This window comes from Oryx dammah, unplaced genomic scaffold, assembly GCF_014754425.2.
Source record: "Oryx dammah isolate SB20612 unplaced genomic scaffold, SCBI_Odam_1.1 HiC_scaffold_27, whole genome shotgun sequence".
Lineage (NCBI taxonomy): Eukaryota > Metazoa > Chordata > Mammalia > Artiodactyla > Bovidae > Oryx > Oryx dammah.
This window is the reverse complement of record NW_024070211.1, coordinates 31,487,843-31,514,278: the sequence shown is the minus strand read 5'-3', so window position 1 is coordinate 31,514,278 and position 26,436 is coordinate 31,487,843. Positions and strand designations below refer to the sequence as shown.

General features: G+C 40.6%; 1 protein-coding gene across 1 annotated transcript in view; it reads left to right on the top strand.

Moving 5' to 3' along the window:
- The window catches only part of XRCC5 (X-ray repair cross complementing 5), an 87,393-nt gene extending 61,172 nt beyond the window's left edge, over window positions 1-26,221 (top strand). Inside the window, exons 17-21 of the mRNA XM_040228547.1 lie at window positions 11,120-11,229; window positions 12,551-12,647; window positions 14,463-14,530; window positions 24,899-24,973; window positions 25,985-26,221. Of these exons, the coding sequence (XP_040084481.1) occupies window positions 11,120-11,229; window positions 12,551-12,647; window positions 14,463-14,530; window positions 24,899-24,973; window positions 25,985-25,999 (365 nt within the window). The 3' untranslated portion in view covers window positions 26,000-26,221. The remainder of the gene's footprint in view (window positions 1-11,119; window positions 11,230-12,550; window positions 12,648-14,462; window positions 14,531-24,898; window positions 24,974-25,984) is intronic.
- The last annotated feature ends 215 nt before the right edge of the window (window positions 26,222-26,436 follow it).

Genomic DNA, 26,436 nt, shown 5'->3' with positions numbered 1-26,436 from the left:
AGTAATTGCCACCCATAAATGCCAATCCATGAAAAATGTGTTTCCATTTAGAACTCACTAGAGATAGAAATAATTGTTTATTGTTTACTTATCTAATAGTCTCTTACAGTTTCAAGATGATTTAATTGCTTCTTAGACCTCTCGTTAAAAAATAAGTATATGCTCACTGGAAAATAATAATATGGTAAGTAGCACATAAAAAGAAGAAATCTCTTCATTCATTGTCCCCCTCTCTTCCAAACCCTCCTTATAATCAGCATTTTCTGTCTTGCTTTCTCACTCTCTCTTCATAGGAATAACCCTGTTAATCCCTGTTAATGTTCTCTATTATAGTCAAGATGATTAATTGTTTTAGGGTATGGTAAATTGAGGCTATAGCCATAGGCAGTGGGGTCAAGCATCTTGACCTAAGAGGGTAAAAAGAGCTTACAACAAGATGGGGTGAGGCTAATTCATTCTTAGTAAATGACAGCAACAAAGCTGCCTGCATATATAGTTACAGTAATATGGAAATGATATATCTAACTCCTGTATACATCTTTCGTAGGCTGTTACTCTTTGTCTCTGCATTTTCTCTTTTAAGGGATCTTTGTTTTAATTATTTCTTTCTCTATAAAAATTAAAGAGTGGTGATAAGAATTCTAGGCTGTCCCTTCCCCTCAGTGATAGCCAATAGTGAATACGCAATGTATGGATTTAAGTTGAAGGAACACAAAAAGACATCTTTATGTCTTTTAGACATGAAGCTTTTGGAGAAGTTACTCAGGAGGCCTCGATCATTTATTCATCCATTCAGCAAATGGTTGTTGAATGCCTATTATGTGCTAGTCTTTTTGGCAAGATACAGACAGTAAATGAATAAAATCTATGTCAAGCGATGGTAAGCACTTGGGTTCGTTTCCTAGGGCTGCTGTAAATGAAGTACCAGCTGGCTGGTTTAAGAATAACAAGTTTATTTTCTCTCAGTTCTGGAAGTTAGATGTCCAAAATCAAGGTGTATAAAGCTGGTTCTCTCTAAGGACTCTTGGGAGAATCCATTCCGTGCCTGTCTCCTAGCTTTTAGTGACAGCTGGCAATCCTTGGTGTTCCTTAGCTTGTGGATGCATCCCTCCAGTCTGCCTCATCTTCAGCTGGAATTCTGTGTGTCTGCATCCAGATTTCCCTCTTATATGAACACCATCTTACTGGATCAGCACCCCTTCCCCCTTATGAACTCATCTGAACTTGATTACTCCACAAGAACTCTATTTCCAAATAAGGTCACATTCTGAAGTTCTGGGAAGAACGTGAATTTGGAGGGAACCCTGTTCAACTCATAATAGCACCATCACTATAGAGAAAAATTAAAACAGGATAGTGGTGGGAAAGTGAATGCTGGGGTTGTTACAGGCTTGTGATTTTATGTAAAGGACGAAGGAAGCCTTGCTACTTGCTTGTCATTTGAACAGAGAATTGAGGAACGTGAAAGGTAGAGTGTGGTAGCTATCTCTGGGGAACACTTTGCAGCCAAGAGGGAGCATTGCCCAGGAGTATCAGGGAAGCCAGTGTGGCTGGAGGAAAGAAGCAGAGATGAGATCAGAGCGGTATCTGAGGCACATGTCATGTAGGGCCTCCTAACCTTTCGCTTTTACTCTGAGTGATGGGGAATTGCTGAAGAGTTCTGAGTAGAGGATGAGCAGATTGATTATGTTTTAAAAGGCACTCTGGCTGCCCTGTTGAGGCTGGGCAAGGTTGAAGTAGGCAGATGAGTTAGAAGGCCACTGCAGTGATCCAAGTGAGAGGCAGTGAAAAGAGGTCATACTCTTTCTTGGCAGGTTTTGCTGATAGTCTGAAAATAGGATGTGAGAGAAGGAAACAAGTCAAGGGTGACTTAAGTATTTGGGCCCGAACAACTGGAAGGTGGGAGAAGACAATGGCTTCTTTCCAGTACTCTTGCCTGGAAAATCCCATGGATGGAGGAGCCTGGTGGGCTGCAAGTCCATGGGGTCGCGAAGAGTCAGACACGACTGAGCGGCTTCACTTTCACTTTTCACTCTCATGCATTGGAGAAGGAAATGGCAACCCACTCCAGTGTTCTTGCCTGGAGAATCTCAGGAACCAGGAAGCCTGGCAGGAGGCTGTCTATGGGGTCGCACAGAGTCGGACATGACTGAAGCGACTTAGCAGCAGCAGTAGCAGCAGCAACTGGAAGGTGTTGACATTTAGAGAACATAAAGACATATTAAGTTGGTTATATAGGTCCTGACTTTAGGAAAAAGGCCTGGATTGTAAATATAAATCTGGGAGAAGTCACCGTAGAAATGGTCTGTAAAGACATGAGAATAATGTGATTCTTGAGTAGGGGGGAGGTGTGAGTTCTAGGGCACAGGTAGAAGGAGTAACTTAGATAGTTGCACACACAGATGGTTTATCCAGAACAGTAGGAAGGATGCAGAGTATGGATGTAGGTGTAGGTGGGTTGACTGATGTGAGGAGGAATTAATGGAAGAGGCTGGCAGACCTTAGCAATGAAAGGCTGGATGGGAGAGGGCCCCAAGAAAGGCATCCCAAGTGAGGCAGCAGCCAAAGTGATGGGGCATCCCAGTGCTGTGAGCGTTAATAGGACTTTCTACAGAAATAAGGGATTTTTGTTACTGCTGTTATTTTGCCTCTTGAGTTTACTGTTGATGAGTGTTTCTAACCACTTTGTACCTAGTTCTAAGTTCCTTCTAATTTTTAATCACTTTCTAATCCAGTTGTTTCATATCTGTCTTTTCCTTTCCATCCTAAATACCACTACTACAACTTGGGCTTCCATCATTTCACCATTGGACAGTTACAGCATCCTATATTAATACCCTCAAAATTCTTCTTGTTCATCTCATCCTATGTGTTGGTACCGATTTAGCTTCTTATAGCACAGATTTGATTATGGGTCAACCCTTCTTAATCACTCTCCGTGTCTTTGAAATTAGTCCTCCAGTCAAGACTTCATACAACCTGGTCGCATCCTGCCATTCTAGACCAGTCTTCTACAGGTCCCCTCTGTGTACCCTGTGCTCAAACCACACTGGACACCTGCTAATACTCTTGTGACATTCACTTCGCTGCCCTTCTGTATGAATGTCCCTTGTTTTTTCTCACCCCACCAGATCCCGGCCCCAACCTTGCAAAGAGATTCTTGAGATTTAAGAGCCCGTGTATCCTGGGATATTAATGCCCAGTAGTAGTTTTATTGTAATATGATTCATTATCAGAGATGCTGCTGCTGGTCTATGCAAATAAAACCTCCGTTTGTTTTTATGCTCTCTGAGTACTGCCGGCTAGTAGTAATTTTTTTGTCTCCATCATTGTCCTTAATAAAACAGTGCTTGGGAATCATCATGATTTGAATTTTTGAATTACAGCCAGATTAACCCTCAGGTTTTCTGGATTGATTTATATATCTTAGCCTCATCAGAGAATAAACATCTCTGTATTTTGAGTTCTAGAATATTATACAACTTTCTTCACAAAAATCAAAAACAGAGGGGAAAAAAATGGAAAAAAAAAAAAAAAAAAAAAGAGGGATCTGAAGGGTCCTTAAGGAAAGATACCAAATAAGCACAGGACATCATTATTTACCAATTTTTAAGAAGATTGATACATAGAGTATGGTTTTTAAATTTCTGGTTTTTGATATTCCATTTAAGAATTAGTCAGATTCTTGAGGCATTGTAAAGCTCTGTGTCCTGCCTCCCCCTCCTCTGTCATCCCCAAAAGCACATTCAGCTAGCAGCCATCTGCTTCTCTCCTTGCTGAGGAGTCTGACTCATCACTCATCACTATATCTCTTCCACTGATACATGAATCTCAGTTCCATTCGATTACCAACTTTTAATTGGACCCCACTGCCAGATTGGTCCCCTGTTCCAGCATTTTCTCTTGGCTGCACTGTTTCTGCATCTGCTTGGTTCCCTCTGCCTACTTCCTGTATAAGTTTGATGACACCCACTCAGGTATGAAGCTGGACAAATACTATAAAATTCCTACAGTACCAAACACTGTCATCTTGCATTCTGCCTCTCTCCCACTGCTCATCCAGAATGGAATCTAGATGCTTTAGTTCTGAATTCTTCTGTATCACTGTAGTATTTAGTAAAATATCTTATTTTAGTATGCTTCGCCATCGTAGAATTTAAAATTTGTTTTAGGACCTTAGGAAATTATGAAGATGCTCTTTCTCTGCCCTCTCGACTCCCTACTCCCATCTTCAGTGCATACTTCCAAGCATATAGCATGTACATTACATAAGTGAGCTGAAGATACCACTTCCTCATTTGATGAAAAGGACTTCCTTTCGTTTCTTCCTTATGTTAGTGTCACGCCCCAGTTTTGCGCTACTTAAAGTACACTCCTGTCTGGAAATGAAGGAATTAGTTAGACTAAAGAGTGGATGTTCTTTGGTCTCTAGTTAATTGCTATAAACCTTGTAAATATGAACTGATAATCTTCAGGTTTCATGGGATGTATTTGGTGGGTCTTTAATAGTTAAATTGAATAAATAGAATTTTTAATAAAAAATTGAAAGACTGTAGAATTCCATAAAACCCCCACCCATTGACCAGCAAGTCTAAAAATTTCCAACTGACTTGGGGACAGATCTAGTCTTCCACCCAAGTTATTTAAGGTGGGAAATATTATTCATCCAGAATGAATGTCTTCATGTTCCCTTTCATAAACTGATCTTGAAGGCAATGGGCTGAACCAAATGCCATTTTTCTAGTTTCTCATTAGCTTACACTATCACTTGTTTTCTAGAGTGAGCTAAGACCAAGAGACCTTCAAAATCTTTCTTTCTGTGGCTACAAAGTAGGCCTCACAGTTAGCTCAAATAAAAACAAAAATAAAATGAAAGAGATTTCATAGTCTGCCGGATTGGAGTCTGAACAATAAAGACTTTGCATTTACTCTGCTCTTTGTGCCTGGGGTTTTAATTTAACACATCAATGAAAAGGCAGCATTTAAAAAGAGGGGGAAAACACCCAGCAAGACTTACTTTTATTAGTGCAATTTGTAAGAAATTACTGCACTTAATGAGAAAATCGTTAAGCATGAAAAAATGGGCCGTGACTTAATTTACGGAGCTTAAATGGTGAAGTTTTAATTGAGTTTTTTAGTTATTGGTAAGAAAAATATTAATAATAATAAAAAACAACTACCAGGGCTGTGTCTGTACTGTTGAAGTGGTCAACGCTTTTACATATCTTAGTTCAATTTCCTGTGCCACTGGTCATGCATAATATTATAGCTGTGGTATTCTCTGTCATATCTGCTGACTTTTTCTGTTCTTTCAAGGGAGGCAGGCAACTTCTTCAGTCTGCTACATGAGGAAATTTGGGGCAGAGAGTCTGGCAGAACAGTTTCTAAAAGGGGGAAGGGTGGGGCAGAGGTAAAAGGCAGGACAGAGCTGTGTCCACTGCACAGTCCACCTGCTTAAATGAGACAACAATTGAAGTCACTTTCAGGTTCGTAACACTTATCCTTTCCCCCTGGTTCTTAGTTTCTCTTGTGGCCGCCAGTGATTTATTTTTCCCCAGTAAGCAGATTTCATTAAAGACTGCAAAACTAAAAACAGGAATAATACCAGACCAAGAAGCACAAACATTCAGGACAAATTCCTGGGATCATAGATCCAAATTCTTTTGGAAGTAGAAGTCGGAAGGATATTTTAAGAAATAAATCAGCACATCTTATGTCATTTAGAGGGAAAATATTTAGGATACCTTCTTTTTGTTCTTACATTCCCTGAAGTGCATTTGACTCCTTAAAGGTCATGAACACCATGGGAAGGGTTCAGTAATAAAGAAAAGTCGTATATACTTTATATTCTTTTATTATTTAAGTTAAAGACTGCTTTGTTAACTTCTGTCTCCTGCAAATAGCTAATGTGTAAATGGGGCGTTCACTCCTGTGAGTTCATGATAACACACTGTGCCAGTGGCCCCTAGATCCTCTGCTCACCCTTTCCCTGTGTGCCTTGGGTCTGTAGGGAGGAGTGGGATAGAGCCTGTCCCTGCAGGTTGCATCTTCCAGGCTCCCACAGCTATTGGCTTCCTACTGGGTTCAGATCCTGGTGAGAAGTAAGGAGGGAGGGAAAAGCCAGAGTATTTTTCTTTCTCCCCCCACCACCCCCACCCCAGCATCTCCAAGTCCTCCATGGTTTCCGCCCCTATAGGACAGGCTTTATTTATCCCCTCCTCTTATCTCCTTTCTGCTCTGTTCTTGTTCCCTTGCAGTGCCAGGGGGTGCTAGGGGCTTCTTGCTATTTCTAATCTCTGGGTTACAGCACCCATTCTCAGTTGGCTTTACAGTTCTTAATCACCTGTGTTAACAGTTGCCTGCCTTAAACTTCCTTGGTTAAATATTCAGTGATTTCTGTTCTTCTCTTTGGACCCTCTCTGATAACGCACAAAGCCTCAACCCACAATGGCCAGTTTATACCCTATTTGAGACACAGGGAAGCCTCTTTGTGACTGATTTTTGTTCCCTGTATTAAAACACAGACTTGTTTTCTTACCAGGCCAATGTTTCTTGTTAACTTTTTGCTTTAAAAACAGTGATAGTAATTTACATGTGGATTTCATTGGCTGTAAACTGGACTGCTCACTTAGATTTTTATTTGTTACTGGAAGATGTTACTCCTTTTAATTCTCTTAATGACTGACATGATCATATACTTTTTTTATTTAAATGCTAGATTTTTTATTGTCACTTTATTTTCAAAGATGCCATTGTTATTGACTATGTAAACTGTTGAACATTTTTAAATGATTTAACTGTGGACATCTGTAAAATGTGCACCTCTTCAATAAGTAAAATTCACATAAGGGCATTGAGATCACGAGAAGAATTAAATTGAGAAACATCCTGAATGATGCCTGGGTTTAGCAAAATCATCTGCGATAGCTTTCCAGTCCCTTATACATAACGTGTGACGGTTGAGTGAACTGCTGCTCTTTTGGCTCTGTAAGATAGAGGGAAAAAACCCTCAGTACATGACTTCCTTTTACTTTGTTGGAAACATCTTTGCAGAAAAGAGAGGAGTAAGTAAATGTCAAGTCAGAGACCAGCAAGCAGATGGTCATGACTGAGCAGCAGGAAGAAGGGTGATTGATTTTATAGAACTCTGGGGGGCTTCCCTGGTGGCTCAAATGGGAAAGAATCTGCCTGCAGTGCAGGAGTCTGAGATTTGATCCCTGGGTTGGGAAGATCCCTTGGAGAAGGGAATGACAATCCATTCCAGTAATTTTGTGTGGAAAGTTCCAGGACAGGAGGAGCCTGGTGGGCTACAGTCCATGGGGTCACAAAGAGTCGGACAGGACTGAGCAACCATCCCCTTCACTTTTGGAAGGTGTTTTTCTGGAGAGAGAGAAAAAGCATACATTTCAGATTAAAACAAAAAAACACCACCATTTTCCTCTGACATCACACTTTTGAATCTTGATAAGATTTTAATATAACACTAAAGTATTATAAGTATGAAAACTCATTTTGTGTATCAACAGTCTGTACTCATGTCAGATTCTAGTTAGCATATTAATACCCCTATTAAAAACCTCAAAATCCAGAGCAGACAGGTTTGAAATACAGAATAGACATTTTGATTTTGAAGACTTGAGATAAATGACAGTCTTTGCCTGACCTACTGTCCTAAGATGAATGGCCCTTCCAGTGGCCATTTTTTATATTAGCTGCTAATGAGTATTATTGAGCCTCTGAGTAATTCTGGAAAAGCATTCTGGTGAATTATAGTTGGCGTTGTGATTTACTGAGTGTGAACACCGTGATTGATGTGGAAGCAGAGGAAAGCACCCCAGTGTTCAGCATTTCCTACATGAGGAGGAGGAGAAAAGGGGGAATCAAAAGCATAATCCAGCCAGAGTTAGATTACTTTGTCAGCCACTTCTGCATTTTTACGTTTATTAAAAATGGCAGGGAAATGCCACCAAAGTTTGAATGAGAAGTCCCTTATCCACATCCCATTTTGATACTCAGTATATTAGAGCATCATCTATCACATCTATTCACTGGTGTTAAAAGGTTCATTATAATCAGTGAACCACAAAATAGTCTAGATAGGGGGCCAGATGCACAGGCCACATAACTGATTATTCCGAGAAGGATAGAGTCTGGTCTGTGTATTCATTGGGCTTATCTGAAGTTTGGGTATGTGTATCTACCTGCATTCCTGAACCTTCCGGGGGAAAGGACAGAAGAGTCCAACATGTAAATAGGAAAACTAGATCCAGATGGGCCCACAGATACGTAAGGAAATCATTCTTAAATGGAAACTGAGGATTGAGACTGCTGCTTCCTTTTCTTTGCATTCTTTCTCACCCATGTCATTATTGCAAATGGATTATTGGCTTTTGCATTTGCTTTATTTTACTTGCTTTTGAATGTTTTTTTCTATAAGATGGCAGTTGTGTGTGTGTGTGCCATCAAAATTCAAGATACAGACGGGTGCAGAGACTGCTTTTTGCAGAGCAATTCAGCACTGTCTAGTTGTTTCATGGGCTCCCGGGCCCAAGGACACCCTATGTTTTAGAGTCCTTTATCTTCTGTGCTCATTACACTCTTTTCCTTGCAGAATTTATGTAATAATAATCTGTAATATTATTTATGTAACACTTTATAACACAGTAGACAATTCTCCTCTTCAAATAATTTCTTCTCTTAGTATCTGTGGTGCCATACCCTCCTGACTCTCTCCTGCCTCCCTAACGATCCCTTCTTGGCCTCCTTTATTAGCAACCTTTCCTCTGTACAGCCTCTGAATCCTGAGGTTCCTTAAAGGCTTGGTCTTGAACCCTTTTTTTCCTGTGCTTTCTCTGTCCTGCCCCAGCTCCTCACCCACACTGTTCGCTCTCCTTGGGACGCCCTTCCCTCCCCCCTCTCTCCTCTTTCTTCACTACTCCTGGCCATGGACTCCGCGTGCTGGACCGTGTGCTTTTCTCCACATCCTCTCCGTGCTTTCCCACCTCTCTGCTCGTTCTGTTTTTTGGCTGTCTGATAGCCAAATTCTACTTTTCCTTCATTGCCCAGCAAAAAAGCCATGTTAATTCACAGGTCTTTCTTATAATCACCAAAGAGTTTTTAAAATTCAGATTAGTTGATATATTTCTGTACCACTCAGCGCTCTTCATGTTGACCTCCTGTTACTATTTTTATGTATATGTGTTATATTCTCTATTAGCGTGTAAACTCCCCGAGGGCAAGGATCTTATCTTCAACTTAATTGTGTCTCCTAGAGAACATAGTGTAGTATCTTATATGTCGCAGTTACATAGTAAATGTGTACTAGGCTGAATTAAAATAATCACTGTATCAAGCAAAGAGAAATATTATAGCTTTACATTATAACTTGCAGAGATTTCCACATTCACATTTCAAAAGAAATGAGAAATGTGATGTCTCTGGGATTATTGCCCTTGGCCTTTAAAAATTCTCATTTGTGCCCAGATAGAAAACGCCGAGTAAACTTGCTGTCAGACTGTCTGAGAAAGCAGGCCGCTTGAGTGGAAAAATCAAACATTTCTCTTAACTTTACCTTGCCAGGCTAAAAGAGGGAGATAGCTTCTGTTTGTTTCAGCTTCTTGTTGATAGTTTTCTGCTCTGCTTACTGATCAGGGTTGTATTGTTTCAAACTTTGTTTAAAAAGTCCCATCCAAACATTCCTTCTCTGCTTTGAATCATAGTTGGATGTTAATTCACTGCTGTAGGATACATGCGTAAAGAGTTCTGAAATTTCAGAAAAGTGTTTCTTTAATCCCTCAAATTGGTTAAGTAGTTCTTTGTGATGGAGATCATAATCTCCTAGTTGGTAGAAAAGATGAAATGGTTGCCAGGATGTTTTCAATTGCTGCAAAATTATTATATTAGGAAATACTTCATCCAGTTTTTTAATCCTTTCCACATGCTACAGGATCCTTAGCAAATAAGTTGATGGCACTGCATTTCATGTCCTTCATAAAGTGTTGAGCAGTGCTCCATCACTGTGGTTCAGCTGGTGGCCTTTAGCCTTTATAGGGAACCCTTGAAAGTAGTTTTCATTAGTACTGCAGGCACACATTCGTAACTATGGGAAGGCTCAGATGAGGCCACAACAATGGCAAATGTGCACTCTTAGAACATCTTGACCATTCAGCACAAATTGCTGAACAGCCAGCTAGTGAGCAGTTTCAGGGAACAAGTAAGAATGAGCCTTTAAGTCATGACCTGTGCACATCTCCTTGGTCTGTTCTTCCGCACAGATCATAAGGGTCTGTTTTGACCCGCTTAACCACTTTAAGTGCCCTGATGACTTTATGTTTTAATTTCCTCTGCTTTTTAAAATGAGGAATGTTTTGCTTATGAGGCAGTCTCAAATTGCAGCCCTCCTTGGAAACCTAACGTTACTAATGCATTTCCTCTTTCTGTATCACTTATGCTGTTGCTTGCTGACTATTATCATTTGTTAAGTATCCATGGCTTTGTAGAGTTCTGAGTACCTTAGAGACTCTTGAGATTCAACTAAGGGCAGAAGATAAGTAGCAATGATTTTCCATTCTATAGGGATGTTACTAAATTAACTTGAAGGCTGGTCTTTTCTAATGTGACCTGTGATTGGAAGAGGGAGGAGTGTCCTTGGCTGATTATTTTTCTTTGTCTGACACCATTTGACATTTACCCTGAGTGGAATTAGGGGAGGAAATAGAAGATCTATTTTCTATGACGTTATCAGGAAATGCAGTTTTGAAATACCCAAATGGTCCCTAAATTTTGGGGGGTAAATAAAAAGCAATAACAGCTTAATGTTTGAAATTCCAAAAGGAACATTTAGCTATAATTCTAAGCACTTAAGAAATTTTATTTATTGACCAATGTCAGTAAGCATTACCCAGACCTTTTAAATGTAGACTTTTGAAATCAGCATTGTGCATTTCCTCTTTCCTTCCCATCCACCCCTGTAAAGGAAGAAAGGCTTTCGTGCAAACAGACCGCAAGGGAGGCTCTTGATCCATAAAAACACACTACTTACAGGCACACAGGAGCATCCATTCTGTCTAACATGCATCACTCAGATTGAGGAAAATAAATTTATTGTCTTATGTTCTAGCGAGTCACCAGCTAATAAACCACATCGAGCAGTTTTTGGATACTAACGAAACACTGTATTTCATGAAGAGCATGGACTGCATCAAAACCTTCAGGGAAGAAGCCATTCGGGTAACTCTATCCTGTGTCCTCTTCCTAAACAGTTGGCCACCATCACAGGGGAGAGACATACAGCACCCCACAGATAAGCCTGGGCTTTGAAAATAATCATCCTTACTGTGAAGAGCAGCATATGCCAAGAGGAGTAGAAATGACTAGCTCATGTTACTATTGCTGTCATTTCTGAGGAAGAATAAAGATGGGTGGGTGACTGGGATGTTGTATCCCTCAAAGCTAGCTTTTTATTACCCTGTAGCCCTGGCTTTATGATTTCTACTTAGTGAGCCAACCAAATTTCTCTTCTATCGGATTCTATTTGGCTATTTTAGGGAAATGGATGGAGAAAATACAGTTAGATAATTATAGAGAGGATTGAGTGAATGACCAAAATACTTCTTGAATTGTTTACGTAGTTAGAAAGAGTGATAAGAAAATAAAAATATTGTTAAAATTAGAATGGGATGAAAGATTCAGAAGTAGATAAATCAAATGCCCTACAGATAAATATCAATTTTATCAAATATCAAATTTTTGGCCAAATAGAGTCAATATAAGACTAAGGATGACTCAGTCAGGTGGAGAAAGATTTGCTTAGCTGAAAAGGTAGTGGCAGTAGTTTTTAGTGCACACATCCCCCCACTGCCTGGATGGAGTGTCTGATAACACTGCCATGCACTGTGACCACCACGTGTCCTTTAAACTGCCAGGTCATTGGATTCCAAAAAAGAAAGAGAGAAAAAGGTGGAAGAGGAGCCAAAGAGGCTTTAGAGACATATCAGTCAATCTTAATGATCTTTTTTTAAACTAAAAATATAAAAAGAAAGTTGGGAATATGTGAATACTGACTGGTCATTACTCTTATTATTAATTTTTTGTGAATTTTTTAAGTCTGTATTTTAGATATTGCATACTTATAGATGAACTAATATGGTTGAAATTTGCTTCAGAACAATCCAAGAGTTGTGGGAGAAAGTGAGGGTATAGATGTTACAAGGGTGATGGGTACATAGCATCCACTAAATTGCTCTGTTTTTGTTTGAGTTTGTCTATATTAAAACCTAAAAGAACAAAGTACCAGGCCACAAAAAAAACCTGAGTAGCTGTGGAAATTTCTGTGCCTTCAACAGATGGAAAGATTTACAGCTCCCAGCAAACGAAGCTGAAATTTACCAAAGAAGAACATTTTCTGTATTTTTAATAAATATGGTGGATTTGTGTGTGTGTGTATGTATATGTATATGTGTATATATATATATAAAACGCTTTGGGGGTGAATTATGTTTCTGTATGAGCTCTGACCTGCCACCTTCCCTACCCCGACACGCTCTCACAGTTTTCAGAAGAGCAGCGCTTTAACGATTTCCTGAAAGCCCTTCGAGAGAAAGTGGAAATTAAACAATTAAATCATTTCTGGGAAATTGTCGTCCATGGTAAGTGTCATTTGTCTTTTTCTTCAAATGGTCATGCTATATTTTCCAAGTATAAGTTCTAAACATAAATTATATGTAATGTGTTATGTGAGGACCTGATGATGTCCCGTGTGGATTTTTCCATGTGGATTTGGGAAATGCTCAATATTTGGTGAACTGAAAATCTTGATTAATAAGCAGAAATACAAAGTGATAAATAATAAGTAAACATATAAGTCCCATCTTAAACTCTCTGTGTAGTGTGGCCCTTTCATGACTGTGCCTTTCTGTTTAATGACCAAAAAAGCTGTGTAGGCAGTCATTGATCTCTGTCTCAGATTCTTAGACCTGTAAGTCCTGCTGGATCCATGGCATTTTCATTAATCTCCCCCACATTTTGCCCTCCTCCACTGCCCTCCTTTCATTGCTGTGTTCTTGGACATTTTATATTAGCCAACCAACGTCTTCATGCACCAAAGCCACTCACTTATTCACAGTGACCAACGCAAATTAAACATAGAAACAGGGCAACAAGCATTCTTTCACTTTGTAGGCTTGTTGTTTGATTTCCATCATGCCCTTTGCCCATTTCCTTTAACCTGGCTTGATCTTCTTTCAGAACTGAAACACAAGATATTACCTGTTAAAAGTGCATATTGTGAATGATGTTGCAAAGCACAAAACTTCTTACTTGATGTAGAGCCCCCAGATTAGTTTCAACCTGTCCTTCTTTGCAAACTCTGTGAAAAAGGAGTCACATGCCTATCTCTCCAGCTTCTAACAGGCAGTTTTTTGTCACACAGACAACCATTTCCCTGACAGTTAATTTTTCAGCCCTTTAACTTCTACACTGGGGAGCAAAAGCAATTAGACTAGGTGGTGAATTGGGCTTACTCAAATCACTTTTGTGTCTCTGCTGTCGACCCAGTAGATGAAAGAGCTTGGTTTTGGTAGCTATTGAATGCCTCCAGTATATTGCTTGCTGAAAAGAAATTTGCAGGACATACACAAGATACATATATATGTGTGTGTATATATATATATATATATCCTGTTGAGAGTATACACATGACCTTGTGCCATTTCTAGGTACAAGTGGATGTTAAATGCGTGTGCTTTTCTGAGAGCGTTTTGTGCATCAATCATTTGAGACAGAAGAAAATCTTAAAACTACAGGGTAGATTTTCCATCCTTGATTTGCTCTCACTGAGCTCAACTCAACACTCTGGGCTAAATGAAAGGTGTCTCCTTCTGACCTTAGCTTTCTGCCATTCCATCAATAGCTGGTCACACTGCTAGAAGTCAGAAAGTCTGCAGATTACCATATCTGGTACCTAATGGGTTTGGACCAAAGCATAGTTACTCAATTTGCATTTATTTACTGAGCTCCTGCTATGAAATACACTGAGGGAAATATAAGGATGAATAAAATGTAATCCCTGCCCTAGAGAAAGTATAATCTGTTAGGAGGGATAAAATATTTACAGTCATACAGGATACAGTATGGTGGGAGCTATTTCAAAGGGATAAACAAAGTGATCTGAGAGTTGTAAGGGAGAGATTGAATCAAGAAAGACTTCACACAGCAGGTAGCATTTGTGATGTGGCTTTCATTTTCTATAAGCAAACATAGGAGAAAGGGCAATGGAAGATGGAAAAAATGATGTGAGTTCAGCACCTTTCATAAAGCTTTATATTTCCTATAAGGTAGAGCACCTTTATATTAATAATTCTGAAAATCTCCCATGCAAAGCTGGGAGGAGGTGTGGTGGAAAGGAAGGTGGGATTGGGCTTGAGTCTCTGTACTTGAATTTTTCTCTGTGAATTACGTTATAGATGGAGTTACTCTGATCACCAAAGATGAAGCCCCTGGAAGCTCTGTCACCACTGAGGAAGCCAAAAAGGTATTGCGGGGTAGTTCCCTGTCTTTAGATGAATTATTGCAGTAGAGATTATTTTCTTGGTGTTCATTCTTCCTTGAAGAAGTAAAATTCTAGGGGTAACTAGATTACTGTACCACTCTTTACTCAACCAACAGGCAAATTGCTTCAGCTGCAGCATCCTCCTAGGAGAAATTGTAATCTCACTCAGTTTGCCATAAGCTATGATAATGTTTCTAGAACTCACCTACAATTGCACTTCAGTACCTCTAGAGTTTGTGATCCATAGTAGACCCTGGTTACGGTTAGGAAATCCATCTAGCCCAGTGATCTCCACCCAGGCCACACATTAGTCACCAGGGAGTTGTTTTCAACAACAAAAAAAGAAATACACACACACACACACACACACATATATACACACACACACACACATACATTGATGACCCCTTACTTTCCCCTGAAATGGGTCTGAAATGTATTTGGAATGTGATTTTGAGTTTTTAAAGCCCCTCAGGTAATTGTATGGTGCAGCAACGTATTAGGTTAGAATATTAGCAACACTAGTATTCTAACATAAGGCACATCCAGGTCTTTATAGTAACACATCCTGGATATGCAGGCCCCATGGACTTCATATTGATGTAAATGGTCAACATACTTGGTGTCTTCCTGTGTGGGGGATGAGCATTACATCTGATTCAGTTGTGAGTCAAAAACATACAGCTATTTAGCTCAGTTCTTCTTCTTTATACTGCAGATTTGTGATGAAATTTCAATGAAATTAAATTGAGTAGCTCAGAAGTATATGGTTCATAACATCCAGTGTTATTTACAGTCAGTGGTTGACCCAGCCTTGCTAGTACAACACATATCAGCTGTCAGTTATGTACTAAGCCTCTGCTGTTTGCTGGGCACTGTACTGAACGATAAAACAGCACCCCCACCCTACAGAGACTCAGTTGCTTACAGGGTAGCAGAAGGAAGCAATGGAGACTCAAAAAATTAACTGCCCGGCTAAGGGAGAGCTTGGTCAGGGACTGATGAACAGGAATCTAAGGGAACAGCGGAAACAAGGCCAGAGATGTTCATCTTTGGGCTAAACTCAGGCCAAAGTTTAAAAATCTTGAAGTTTCAGTTCAGAAAACACATTTGGCAAAAACCATGCTATTGTTTGGCAAAGAAATTAGAATATACAAGACTTTTTATTAAGCACTCTGCCTGGCAAAAGCATTTTGTTAAAGAACAGATATGGCCCCTGGTCTCAGGAAGTAAGATCTCAGAATTTAAAAAGCATTCTTCAAGATGCTGACTGTTGTCTCAGAGAAGGTTCTCTGGTGTCTGTATCCACTGCTTCCACAGTCAAGACTGAGTACTGTGGGCTTCAGAGTGCCCTTTAACTGGTTCTATTTCTATTTGTTATTTTATACAATGGCATGATAATATTTGCCCCGTTAGGGTGTGTCATTCAAGGCTCTGCAGAGAGAACCAATAGTGTGTGGTGGGGGAGGGTGTGGAGGGGGAATTGATTCATTTTAAGGAACTGGCTCACACAATTGTGGGGGCTGGCAAATGTGGAATTTATAGAGCAGGCCAGCAAGCTGGAAATTAAGGCAGGATTTCTGTATTACATTCCAGGGGCATAATTCCTTCAACTGATTGGATGAGGCTTACCAACATTATTGAGGGTTACCTTCTTTACTTAGTCAGCTGATTGTAGTTAGTCACATTCATAAAATACCTTCACAGCAACATCTAGTGTTTGCCATAACAGCTGGGCACCATAGCATAGTGAAGTTGACACATAAAATCATGCAGAGTGAAGGCTTATCAGTCAGTTTTTGGTAAACAGGTAAAATAAGGCAGATAGTTTCATTTTAATCATTATTGCATTCAAAAAAAAATCTGTCATCCAGTTGAGAACAGTTGAGTACGTTACAGTTTTGGGAGGAAATGGAAAGCCCTGACCTGAAAAGGCAGTGTTTTACCCCAAGCAGTACCTCTCTTAACCAGTGGTGTCAGAGTTGAGTGAGGCCAGAATACGAGAAAAGAAAGCAAGCTAATAAGGGATAATGTGCTTCCTGCAAGTGTCTGGGCCTTAGTCTTTGTTGCAAATGCAATATCACCTTTGGAATTTAAGAGCACAGAGCATAACCATCAGGAATTTTAATGTCTGGTAATGAAGCTGCAGAGAGGAATTTCAGTGAAGACTAGATACGGGTGAGTGTCCTTACATGATTCTAATATCAACAGAACTGATTTCAGTTGGTTGCAATTTAAGACAACTTCAAAAACATCACCATGTTTGAAGAGAGAGAAAACACGGTCAGCATAGCAGAGTGAAGCTTGCTGTTGTGGCTGACTCTCGGCACATACTCTGTCGTGTCTGACCTGTAAGATTATGCTTTTGTGTCTGCTTCAGTATCACAGGAGCCCCTTTTTTTTTCCCCAGAATGTAAACTTAGTCCTGTATGTTAAAAAAAAATTTTTAATGGCACCTGTTGATTTTTGGAGAGAATTGTGGAAGGGAGAAGGTACATACGGATGATAATGGGTAGAATTAGTACAGTTCTGGCTCAAGGAAGTTGATTCCTTGTGGTTTTAATAGGAGAGACATGCTTCAGCTTTTTCTCTTAGCCAAGTTATGGAAGTATAATCAGTTTTGACCACACAATAAAATACTCATTTACATTCTCTTCAAAGCAACTGTTATGTTTGGTCACTTCCCAAAGAATCAATTACAGAAACTTGGCTGTATTCAGACATTGAACAATCTTCATAGTCCATTAAAATTCTTTCAAGATATTGACCATAAGTTATTTAAAGTTGGTATACTGTCACATTACTGTTGTTAAATGTTGATGATTTGAAAGGAAATATTATTCAGGGATGCCCATTTTAAATGAAAATCGTGACTACACTTGCCCGTCTTAAGGTCAGCTGTTTCTCTCTGATATACTCTAGAAATGTGTGGATTTTATGATTCTTTGAGAATATAGGTAAGTCATTCTTGCTGTAGAAATAGAAAGTTCTCTCATGACATAAGCCTTAGTCACTTTTCCTTTCAACAACTGTTACCTCTGTTTCATTTTGAAGCCTAGATATAAATATAACCCCTGTTTTCGACTCATATGTTGTTTTACTTTTTCTGTTTTCTGGTAGTTAATTAGACATGCCATTAATGTTTGATGTTGGTATATATATTTTTCCTCCAGTTTTATTTTGTTTCTTTTTATTGAGTTAACATTGCTTTATACCATCAGTAAATTTCTGTGTACAACATCATATTTCAACTTCTGTGTACACTACATGCTCACCACCAAAAGTTTAGTTTCCGTTCATCCCCATACAGTTGACCCTCTTTACCCATTTCACCCTCCCCTCATGCCTTCCTTTCTGGTAACTACTAGTCTTTTCTCTGTATCTATGGGTTTGTTTTTGTTTCATTTGATTTGTTCATTTGTTCTGGTTTTGTTTTATATTCCACATATGAGTGAAATCATACAGTTTATCTTTCTTCTTCTGACTTATTTCACTGAGCATAATCCTCTCAAGGACCATATTTCAAAAAGATACATACACCTTGGTGTTCACAGCATTGTTTATGATAACAAAGATCGGAAAAAAAAAAAAACCTACATGTCCATTGATGATGAATGAGTAAAGAAGATGTGGTATACATACACAATGGAATACTACTCAGCCGTAAAAAGGTGAAGTCTTGCCATTTGCGACAACATGGAGAGGACTCTGTAGCTCCTGTGCACCCTTTATCTGTCATCTCATTCACAGGGCTTGGCTCTGTGGTGGGTAGGAGTTGTGTCTGTTTATCTTGCCACATTCCAGGAGCATCACAATCCAGGAGTAGGGAACCGTGGGCCATGAGAGACCTGCACTTGTAAAAGGTCAAGAAAGGCTGATGCTTCATTCAAAGTTTGTCATCTTTATAAAAAAAATTTTTTTTAATTTTTTCCCAGTAACCTGTGTTAGGGTTAAAACAGTGGTTCTCAGCCAGGAGTGATTTTATTCCCCAGGAGATATTGGCATTGTCCAGAGACATTCCAGGTGGTTACAGCAGGGGGCATGCAACTGACTCCTAGTAGGTAGAGCCCCTCCCAACAAAGAATGATGAGAAGCCCTGGGCTAAAAGGATTTAAACAAGTCAGATTCTTAACTAAGGCAGAGGATATTGGCTTAAGTTGTATAGAATTTTATTCAGCTGGAAGGCATCCTAATGATGATCTAGCTGAGTTTTTATTTTTAAAACTGAAAGCTTACAAGGAAGCCTGATACATAAAACATAGAAGGGTGACACTTCTCCCTTGATGGACAGTGGGAGTGGAAATTTGGGGTTACCCATGCCCTGAGGACTTGGAAGAGCCCTCAGGGAACAGAACCTGAAAAATACTGATCTGGTCCAAACTCCTTGTTTTATATACACATGAAGAAACTTAGGGCTGAGACATAAAATGATATGCTTACAATCTCGTAGTGTCACTGGTCAGAAATCCAGTGGTAGAACTGAGCCCCAGCCCTCCATTCTTTTTATTCCATATTAAGAGCACAGAGAGGAAAGAGAATTTATTCCCGTGGCTTTGGAATATTGTTTCTTACAGGATTCCAAGGTTGAGATTTGCCTAAATAATCATTTGATACAAACTCTTACAGGGGAAAAGGCATCATTTTAGCACTTGTTTTCCTTATAGCTGCCTAATCTAGCCTTCTTTATTGGTGTTGACATTTATTGATTTTTCCATCTTAGCATCATAGATGCTCAAAGCTTAGTGATCTGGTCATTTTCCAGAGGCAGTCTAGAGAGGTGAAGTTGACTTTCTCAGTGTCACAAGTTCATGGCCAGCAGAACTGGTTAGAGTCCAGACTCTGGACTCTTTAATAGTCACCTCCATGCGTTTTCATGCCTCCACCATAGAATGCCAGCAGCCACGTGTACATAAAAGATTCTCACACTCCCTCTTCCAAAAAAGATCCCCAAAGCATTGTGAAAGATTATAAGATTAGAATTAGGAGTCATTTCTTGAGAACAGCTGTCTCTGACTGCTGGCCGCTGTTGGACCCCATGACATTTTCCTTTGTTCTTTTCTTCCTTTTCTGCCTTAAATCCCTAGTGAAGTTCTGTATGTTAGTACAAGAAAAGCAGTAATTAAAAGGTCACATTGTTACTTTATATTTGTTTAGAGCTTGATATTTTTAAGATATGATTTTAAATTTTTTATTGAGCTAGAACATAGATTAAAAGCACAAATCTTAAATATGAACACTGCTAAATTCTTACATAGTCGTATATCTGGGTGCCCACTGCCCAGATCAAAATACAGAGCATTTCCAAAACCTCAGGAGGCTCCCTGATACCCTGCCCAGTATTCTGACATCTGTCACTTGAGAGTAGTTTTGCCTAGCTCAACCTTTGTATAATTGGAATCATGCCTTTTATGACTCATCCATGATGTTAAAATTGTTCATTCTTTATTACAGCTATGTAGTATTCTCTTTTGTGGTTATACCATAATTTTTTCATCCATTCTCCTAATGACAGACATTAGTTGTTTCTAAACACTGGCAACTGGGAATAAAAATGCTATGGGTATTCTTGTGACTGTCATTTGGTAAACATATATTGATACATATATTCATACAAACTCCTAGGAATTGGAACATAAAATCTACAATTCCACAAGGCATTTTTTGTATATTTTATTTCATCTGAGAAGCAGTGCAACCCCAAGAGATAAATGGAGTCAGTACCCATTTTATTTTTGAGGAGAGCTAGTTATAGAAAGGTCAAGTGGCTTACCCAGAGTTACTGGGAACGGACAGTGCCTCAATTATACGGTTCTTTTCCCCCACACTGGTTTGCAGATTTCTCTCCTGAACTGTATTCCCTATAAAGCATGAAAATAGCATTAATGTAACCTAAGTGTGTTTCATTTTAAACAAAATACATGCAAACAGGTTTTCATTCTTCATGATGCTATTGTATATATAGACCTTGCTGTTGGAATCAACCCAGTGGAAGCCATGTGTTTTCAGTTTGGGGATTGCTAAGGGCCTTAGGACAAGCTGATTTTTAGTTTTTAGTCTTACTGAGGAACAGGACTGGAAGCTTCTGTATAGAAGTGGTTGATGCAGTTTCTCTGCTTGTGGCCAGGATTGTATTTCACTGTACCTGAGAAGTAGTGGTTTATCCATCTCATAAAGATCTGCAAGTAAGAAGGTTCTTGGTAACCTCAAATACATGATGGTGGCTTGAGGATGGAGGACTGTGTCACACAACTGTTTTTTTTTTTTTTTCTATTTGTTCTCTTTTTTCAGCATATTGCAGAGAGAAAGAACATAAGAAAAGTCAGCTGTTGACTCGTGCCCCTTTTGGCTGCATTCAGAGAATCTGTTGTTGCTTTTATTGAGAAAACAGGCCAGTCGTTGAATTCTCTGCTTTATCTCTAGCTTCCCTGTCATGCACAGCCTGGAAATTACTTGTAGTTAAAAACTCTGACGGTGAGGAGTGATAAGTGTAAGAGATCAGCTTTGCCTGGGGCTGTGGGAAGGATAATGGATGGCAGCCTGCTCTTAGCTGTAAATTGCTTAAGCAGAAATGTAAAGCAGATCTGTCAGGAAATCAGCTCCAGATGTTTAGCACTTGACGGAAAGGAGAGTTTATTTGCCGCCGTTTCTTTCTTCCTGGAATTTGGCCTCATCTCAGAGACGTGCCGTTTATGTTTAATGGTATATACTATGGTCATATGGTGCAGACACTCCTATCTGAATTTATCCTGTAATTGCAGTGTGAAAGGGGCTTTGCAGGTCGGATGGGAATGGGAATTGGAGCTTTTAGAGACTGTGTGCCAAAAAGCATTAGGGATTTTCTAGATTCCTCAATGGTTTAGTCACTAAGTTATGTCCGACTCCTGCGACTCCATGAACTGTGGCCGGCCAGGCTCCTCTGCATGGAATTCTCCAGGCAAGAATACTAGAGTGGGTTGCCATTTCCTTCTCCAAGATTCATCAGTGCGTACCTACTATGGGTCAGGTTTCTAAGGGGGTATAGTGGACTACAAAACGATTAAGACCACAGAGTTTGTGTTTGAAGGTACCAGTCACTTGTAGCCCCCAGAGGCTTCTGGTAAGACACAGCTCTACTTTTTTATTCTTTTCTCACCTAAAGGATACGTCTTTATCTTTTAGGCTGATGTTCTTGATGTAGGGAGAATCACCTGGGGGCTAATGATAGTAGGAGAGGAACAAAATAAAAATCGTTTTCAATATTGATGATAATTAGAATCATAAATAAAGATTACTTTGGGAATCCGGGAGCAGAGTCTGACCTTTAGATGTACACCACATGCAGGTGCACGTGTGGATTGCTGACTCATTTATCTCTATGTGGCTCTCAGGTATCTTTATTAATAATCAACCTGAATGAATAAGTAGACTTGATGATATGAATCGGTTCTGTTCTGTTCCAGGCTGTGCCTCGACTGCTAGCATCTCCTGTCTCCTAAACCACAGATAGATTTCCAGCACTGACCACAGTCCAGTTCAGAGTCAGCAAAGGGCTATAGAAAGATGTATACATGTTCTTAGAGAAAGGTGAACTCCTTAATCTCTCAATCAGAATTGACGTCAGTGATGGATGAGCTGGTTTTGACTGAGGGGGAAAACGTCTAGGAGGGAGGATGAGTCAAAAACAGACTGTCATAGCCACATCCAGGTGCTAACGTGGCCTCGCCCAGCTCTGCACATGCAGCCTTCCTCTTGCCCTTCTTACCCACGTAAGTTTCGGCACATAAGGAATTAAAGGACACACAGTGCTTGCTTCCTGAGACTTGTTGTACGCAGCCTTGTATTTTAACTGTAACTTTGGTCTGTGGTGTAAGGAGACATCAGTTCAGTTCAGTTCAGTCGCTCAGTCGTGTCCAACTCTTTGCGACCCCATGAATCGCAGCACGCCAGGCCTCCCTGTCCATCACCAACTCCCGGAGTTCACTCAGACTCACGTCCATTGAGTCAGTGATGCCATCCAGCTACCTCATCCTCTGTCATCCCCTTCTCCTCCTGCCCCCAATCCCTCCCAGAATCAGAGTCTTTTCCAGTGAGTCAACTCTTCGCATCAGGTGTCCAAAGTACTGGAGTTTCAGCTTTAGCATCATTCCCTCCAAAGAAATCCCAGGGCTGATCTCCTTCAGAATGGACTGGTTGGATCTCCTTGCAGTCCAAGGGACTCTCAATAGTCTTCGCCAACACCACACTTCAAAAGCATCAATTCTTCGGCACTCAGCTTTCTTCACAGTCCAACTCTCACATCCATACATGACCACTGGAAAAACCATAGCCTTGACTAGACGGACCTTTGTTGGCAAAGTAATGTCTCAGCTTTTCAATATGTTATCTAGGTTGGTCATAACTTTTCTTCCAAGGAGTAAGCGTCTTTTAATTTCATGGCTGCAATCACCATCTGCAGTGATTCTGGAGCCCCCCAAAATAAAGTCTGACACTGTTTCCACTGTTTCCCCATCTATTTCCCATAAAGTGATGGGACCAGATGCCATGATCTTCGTTTTCTGAATGTTGAGCTTTAAGCCAACTTTTTCGCTCTCCTTTTTCACTTTCATCAAGAGGCGTTTTATTTCCTTTTCACTTTCTGCCATAAAGGTGGTGTTCTCTGCATATTTGAGGTTATTGATATTTCTCTCGGCAATCTTGATTCCAGCTTGTGCTTCTTCCAGCCCAGTGTTTCTCATGATGTATTCTGCATGTAAGTTAAATAAGCATGGTGACAATATATAGTCTTGACATACTCCCTTTCCTATTTGGAACCAGTCTGTTGTTCCATGTCCAGTTCTAACTGTTGCTTCCTGACCTTTTAAGCTATATATAATTCTTAGGTTTCAGAGGCCTTGATTGTGTCCATGGTACCATAAAAATTACAGAAAATACAGGGAAAGCAGTTCTTGCCCTGCTTTTATGTCAAGAAAGTGTACACATGAACACACCTTTCCCTCTTGGGTGGAGCTACCACGGAATCGAAGTGGGCTGGAAGTGGGCTGGAAGGGCTTGTTTACTGCCCGCCAGCTCCATGCATACCAACCCTGAGGGATACTAACTGGGAGAGGCCTGCCACACTTCCATCTCCCCTTTTAAAAACCCTCCCTCCTGCAGGCTGATCTCTGCCACCATGCTAAGTACTTACCCTACGAGATCTGCTCTGATGTTAGGATGGACAAGAGATTGATAAAACCTAGGTCTTTGATACAGTTATCACACACCTTGAAGGACAAGAGTCCCCACTGCTGTCTTTGGAGGGCAGGAATGTTCAGATCGTCTTCATGGGCACTCACTCCCCTTTGAAAATCTGAGTTGCGTTCCTCGATCCTTGCAAACTTCAGTTCAGGGCCCTTTGCTTTTCTGCATATCTGCCTTGTAGAACAGAGAGGGCGATGGCACCCCACTCCAGTACTCCTGCCTGGAAAATCCCATGGATGGAGGAGCCTGGTGGGCTGCAGTCCATGGGGTCGCGAAGAGTCAGACACGACTGAGCAACTTCCCTTTCACTTTTCACTTTCATGCGTTGGAGAAGGAAATGGCAACCCACCCCAGTGTTCTTGCCTGGAGAATCCCAGGGACAGGGGAGCCTGGTGGGCTGCCGTCTATGGGGTCGCACAGAGTTGGACACGACTGAAGTGACTTAGCAACAGCAGCAGCAGCCTTGTAGAAGTTCCAGGTTTAGAATCCTGATGCTAAACAGAAGCATACACTGGAAGTTTTCTCATCCACCTTCCTGTTTTCAAACAATTTCTAACACACATTTAAAGACTGCCAGAAAAAGAATTGAACAAACCCACCCATTTTTGTGTTTCACATCTCCTAGAAGTCCTTCCTTTTACCTCTTTTTTGTCCTCAGTGGAATTGAGTAGATGCTTATAATCTTTAAGTCCAGACACTTGACCCTCAGTGCTCCCTTCAAAAGAGACTGAGATTTATTGTATGCCAATTACACCTCAGTAAAGTTTACTTTTGTTAAAAAGAGAGAGAGACTAAGTCATACTGGTTTGGGGTGCTTGGTTCTTTTCTTCACCCTAATGAGCCCACATACCCGCTGTGAAAGCAGAAATGGGAATACCTGGTGTCCTCGGGACCTGATGCAAGCCCCTCCACATGCTCACTGCCTTGGCAAGCCACATCGTCTCCTCCCTCTTCCCAGGAACTTTCTCCGTGACTAGTTAGTGGACTGTTCAACCTCACGTGGGTCTTCTCATCCAGAACCAAAGGAAGGGGCGTACATCAAGATGGTGCTTCTCTTGGGCCATTTACATGTGCTCCTCCATCAAAGGAGGCAAAACTGTCCTTGTGATATTATCCCTGACTTTCTGTTCACAGTTTCTGGCCCCCAAAGAAAATGCAAATGCAGACACAGCGGCCGCCTTTGAGGAGGGTGGGGACGTGGATGACTTGGTAAGTACTTCTAATGCATACCAGGTGTTCTCATGCTTCAACTTGGCTGAACTGTAAATACAGCCACCAAGCCTGCTTATCATGGACTTATTTGTGTTTTAGTTTCTAACATACCAGCAGCTCTCAACACTATTATTATTTATCATCATTATAAATGTAATCAGATAAGTAATTTCATAATAGACAGTCCTGTGCTCTTTGGTTCTTTAAATTTATTGTTCATGCAGTTTAATCCTCTCATTGAAGGACTGAAAAAGAGCTGGGAAGGCTATTCCTTTAGCAGCAAAATGTCATAATTTACTGAAATTGCTCTCCACCAAAATAAGCAGTACAGTGTGCAATCTGTGTGGGCTGACAAATAAAAGCAGCATTTAAAAAGCCTCATTCTTAAATGTTCTGAATGAACTTAATGTAAACAAAATAGATTGATCGGCATTTGGGGATTTCTGGACCTTACCACACCATGTCTGGATGCCTGGAAGGCTGGGTAGAGTGTTGGCTTTTGTATCCATCTTTTGTGTGTGGGGACTTCCTGCCTTTAAGCTTCACGTGACAGCAGTCCAGTAAGAACTTGCAGCCTCTTTGTGGAGAAGTTCTTCGTATTGAAATAAAAAGAGATGCTTCGAATTTAGCTCCTGAAATCCTTTGCTGTTTGTTTGCTGTGTAGTCCCTCAGTCGTGTGCAACTGTTTGCAATCTCATGTACTATAGCCCTCCAGGCTCCTCTGTCCATGGAGTTTCTCAGGCAAGAATTCTGGAGTGGATTGCTGTTTCCTCCTCCAAGGGATCTTCCCAACCCAGGGATTAAATACCTGTCTCATGCATTGGCAGGCAGGTTCTTTACCACTGAGTCAACAGGGAAACCCCCTAAAATAGTTAGTGGTGAGTAAGTGTGCAAGTCCGTGCATGTCACCAGTGAGGGGAACCATTGTTGCTTATGGTCCCCTCCCCCGAGAAGCAGTGCTCTGAAGTTGGTCTGCTCCCTTCCTAAATGTGTTGTTCCTGTTTACAGCTGGAGTTGATATAGCTCATGGATGTGTGGAGAATCTGTGAGAGCGGCTATCACTGTGATGCTGAGAGTTCTAAGCAGAGCAGCCTGGAGGAGGTCACTCAAGCAGACCCGGAAGTTCTGGTGGTGGTCTCTGCAAGCTACACGGAAGTGAATCACCTGATTTCTTGCAGAATGAGTGCAAACATTTATAAGGGATAATTTAGACCCCATACGTGTTTATGAAGAGGCTTTATTTTCTGATTGGTGTATTATTTCTTTTTTGGTCTTACTAGTCTCAGTGTATTAGCGTGTGCCTTCCTGACCTCATACACTGGTGCGGATGCGACCCTCGTGAAGGTATCTCATCCAGAACGACAGCATGGGCACTGGTGGGCTTCTCAGTCTTCCCCAGGAAGTCTCGTCCATTGTCAGATCCTTTAACAGCATCACAACTTACCCTGATCAAATGGTGG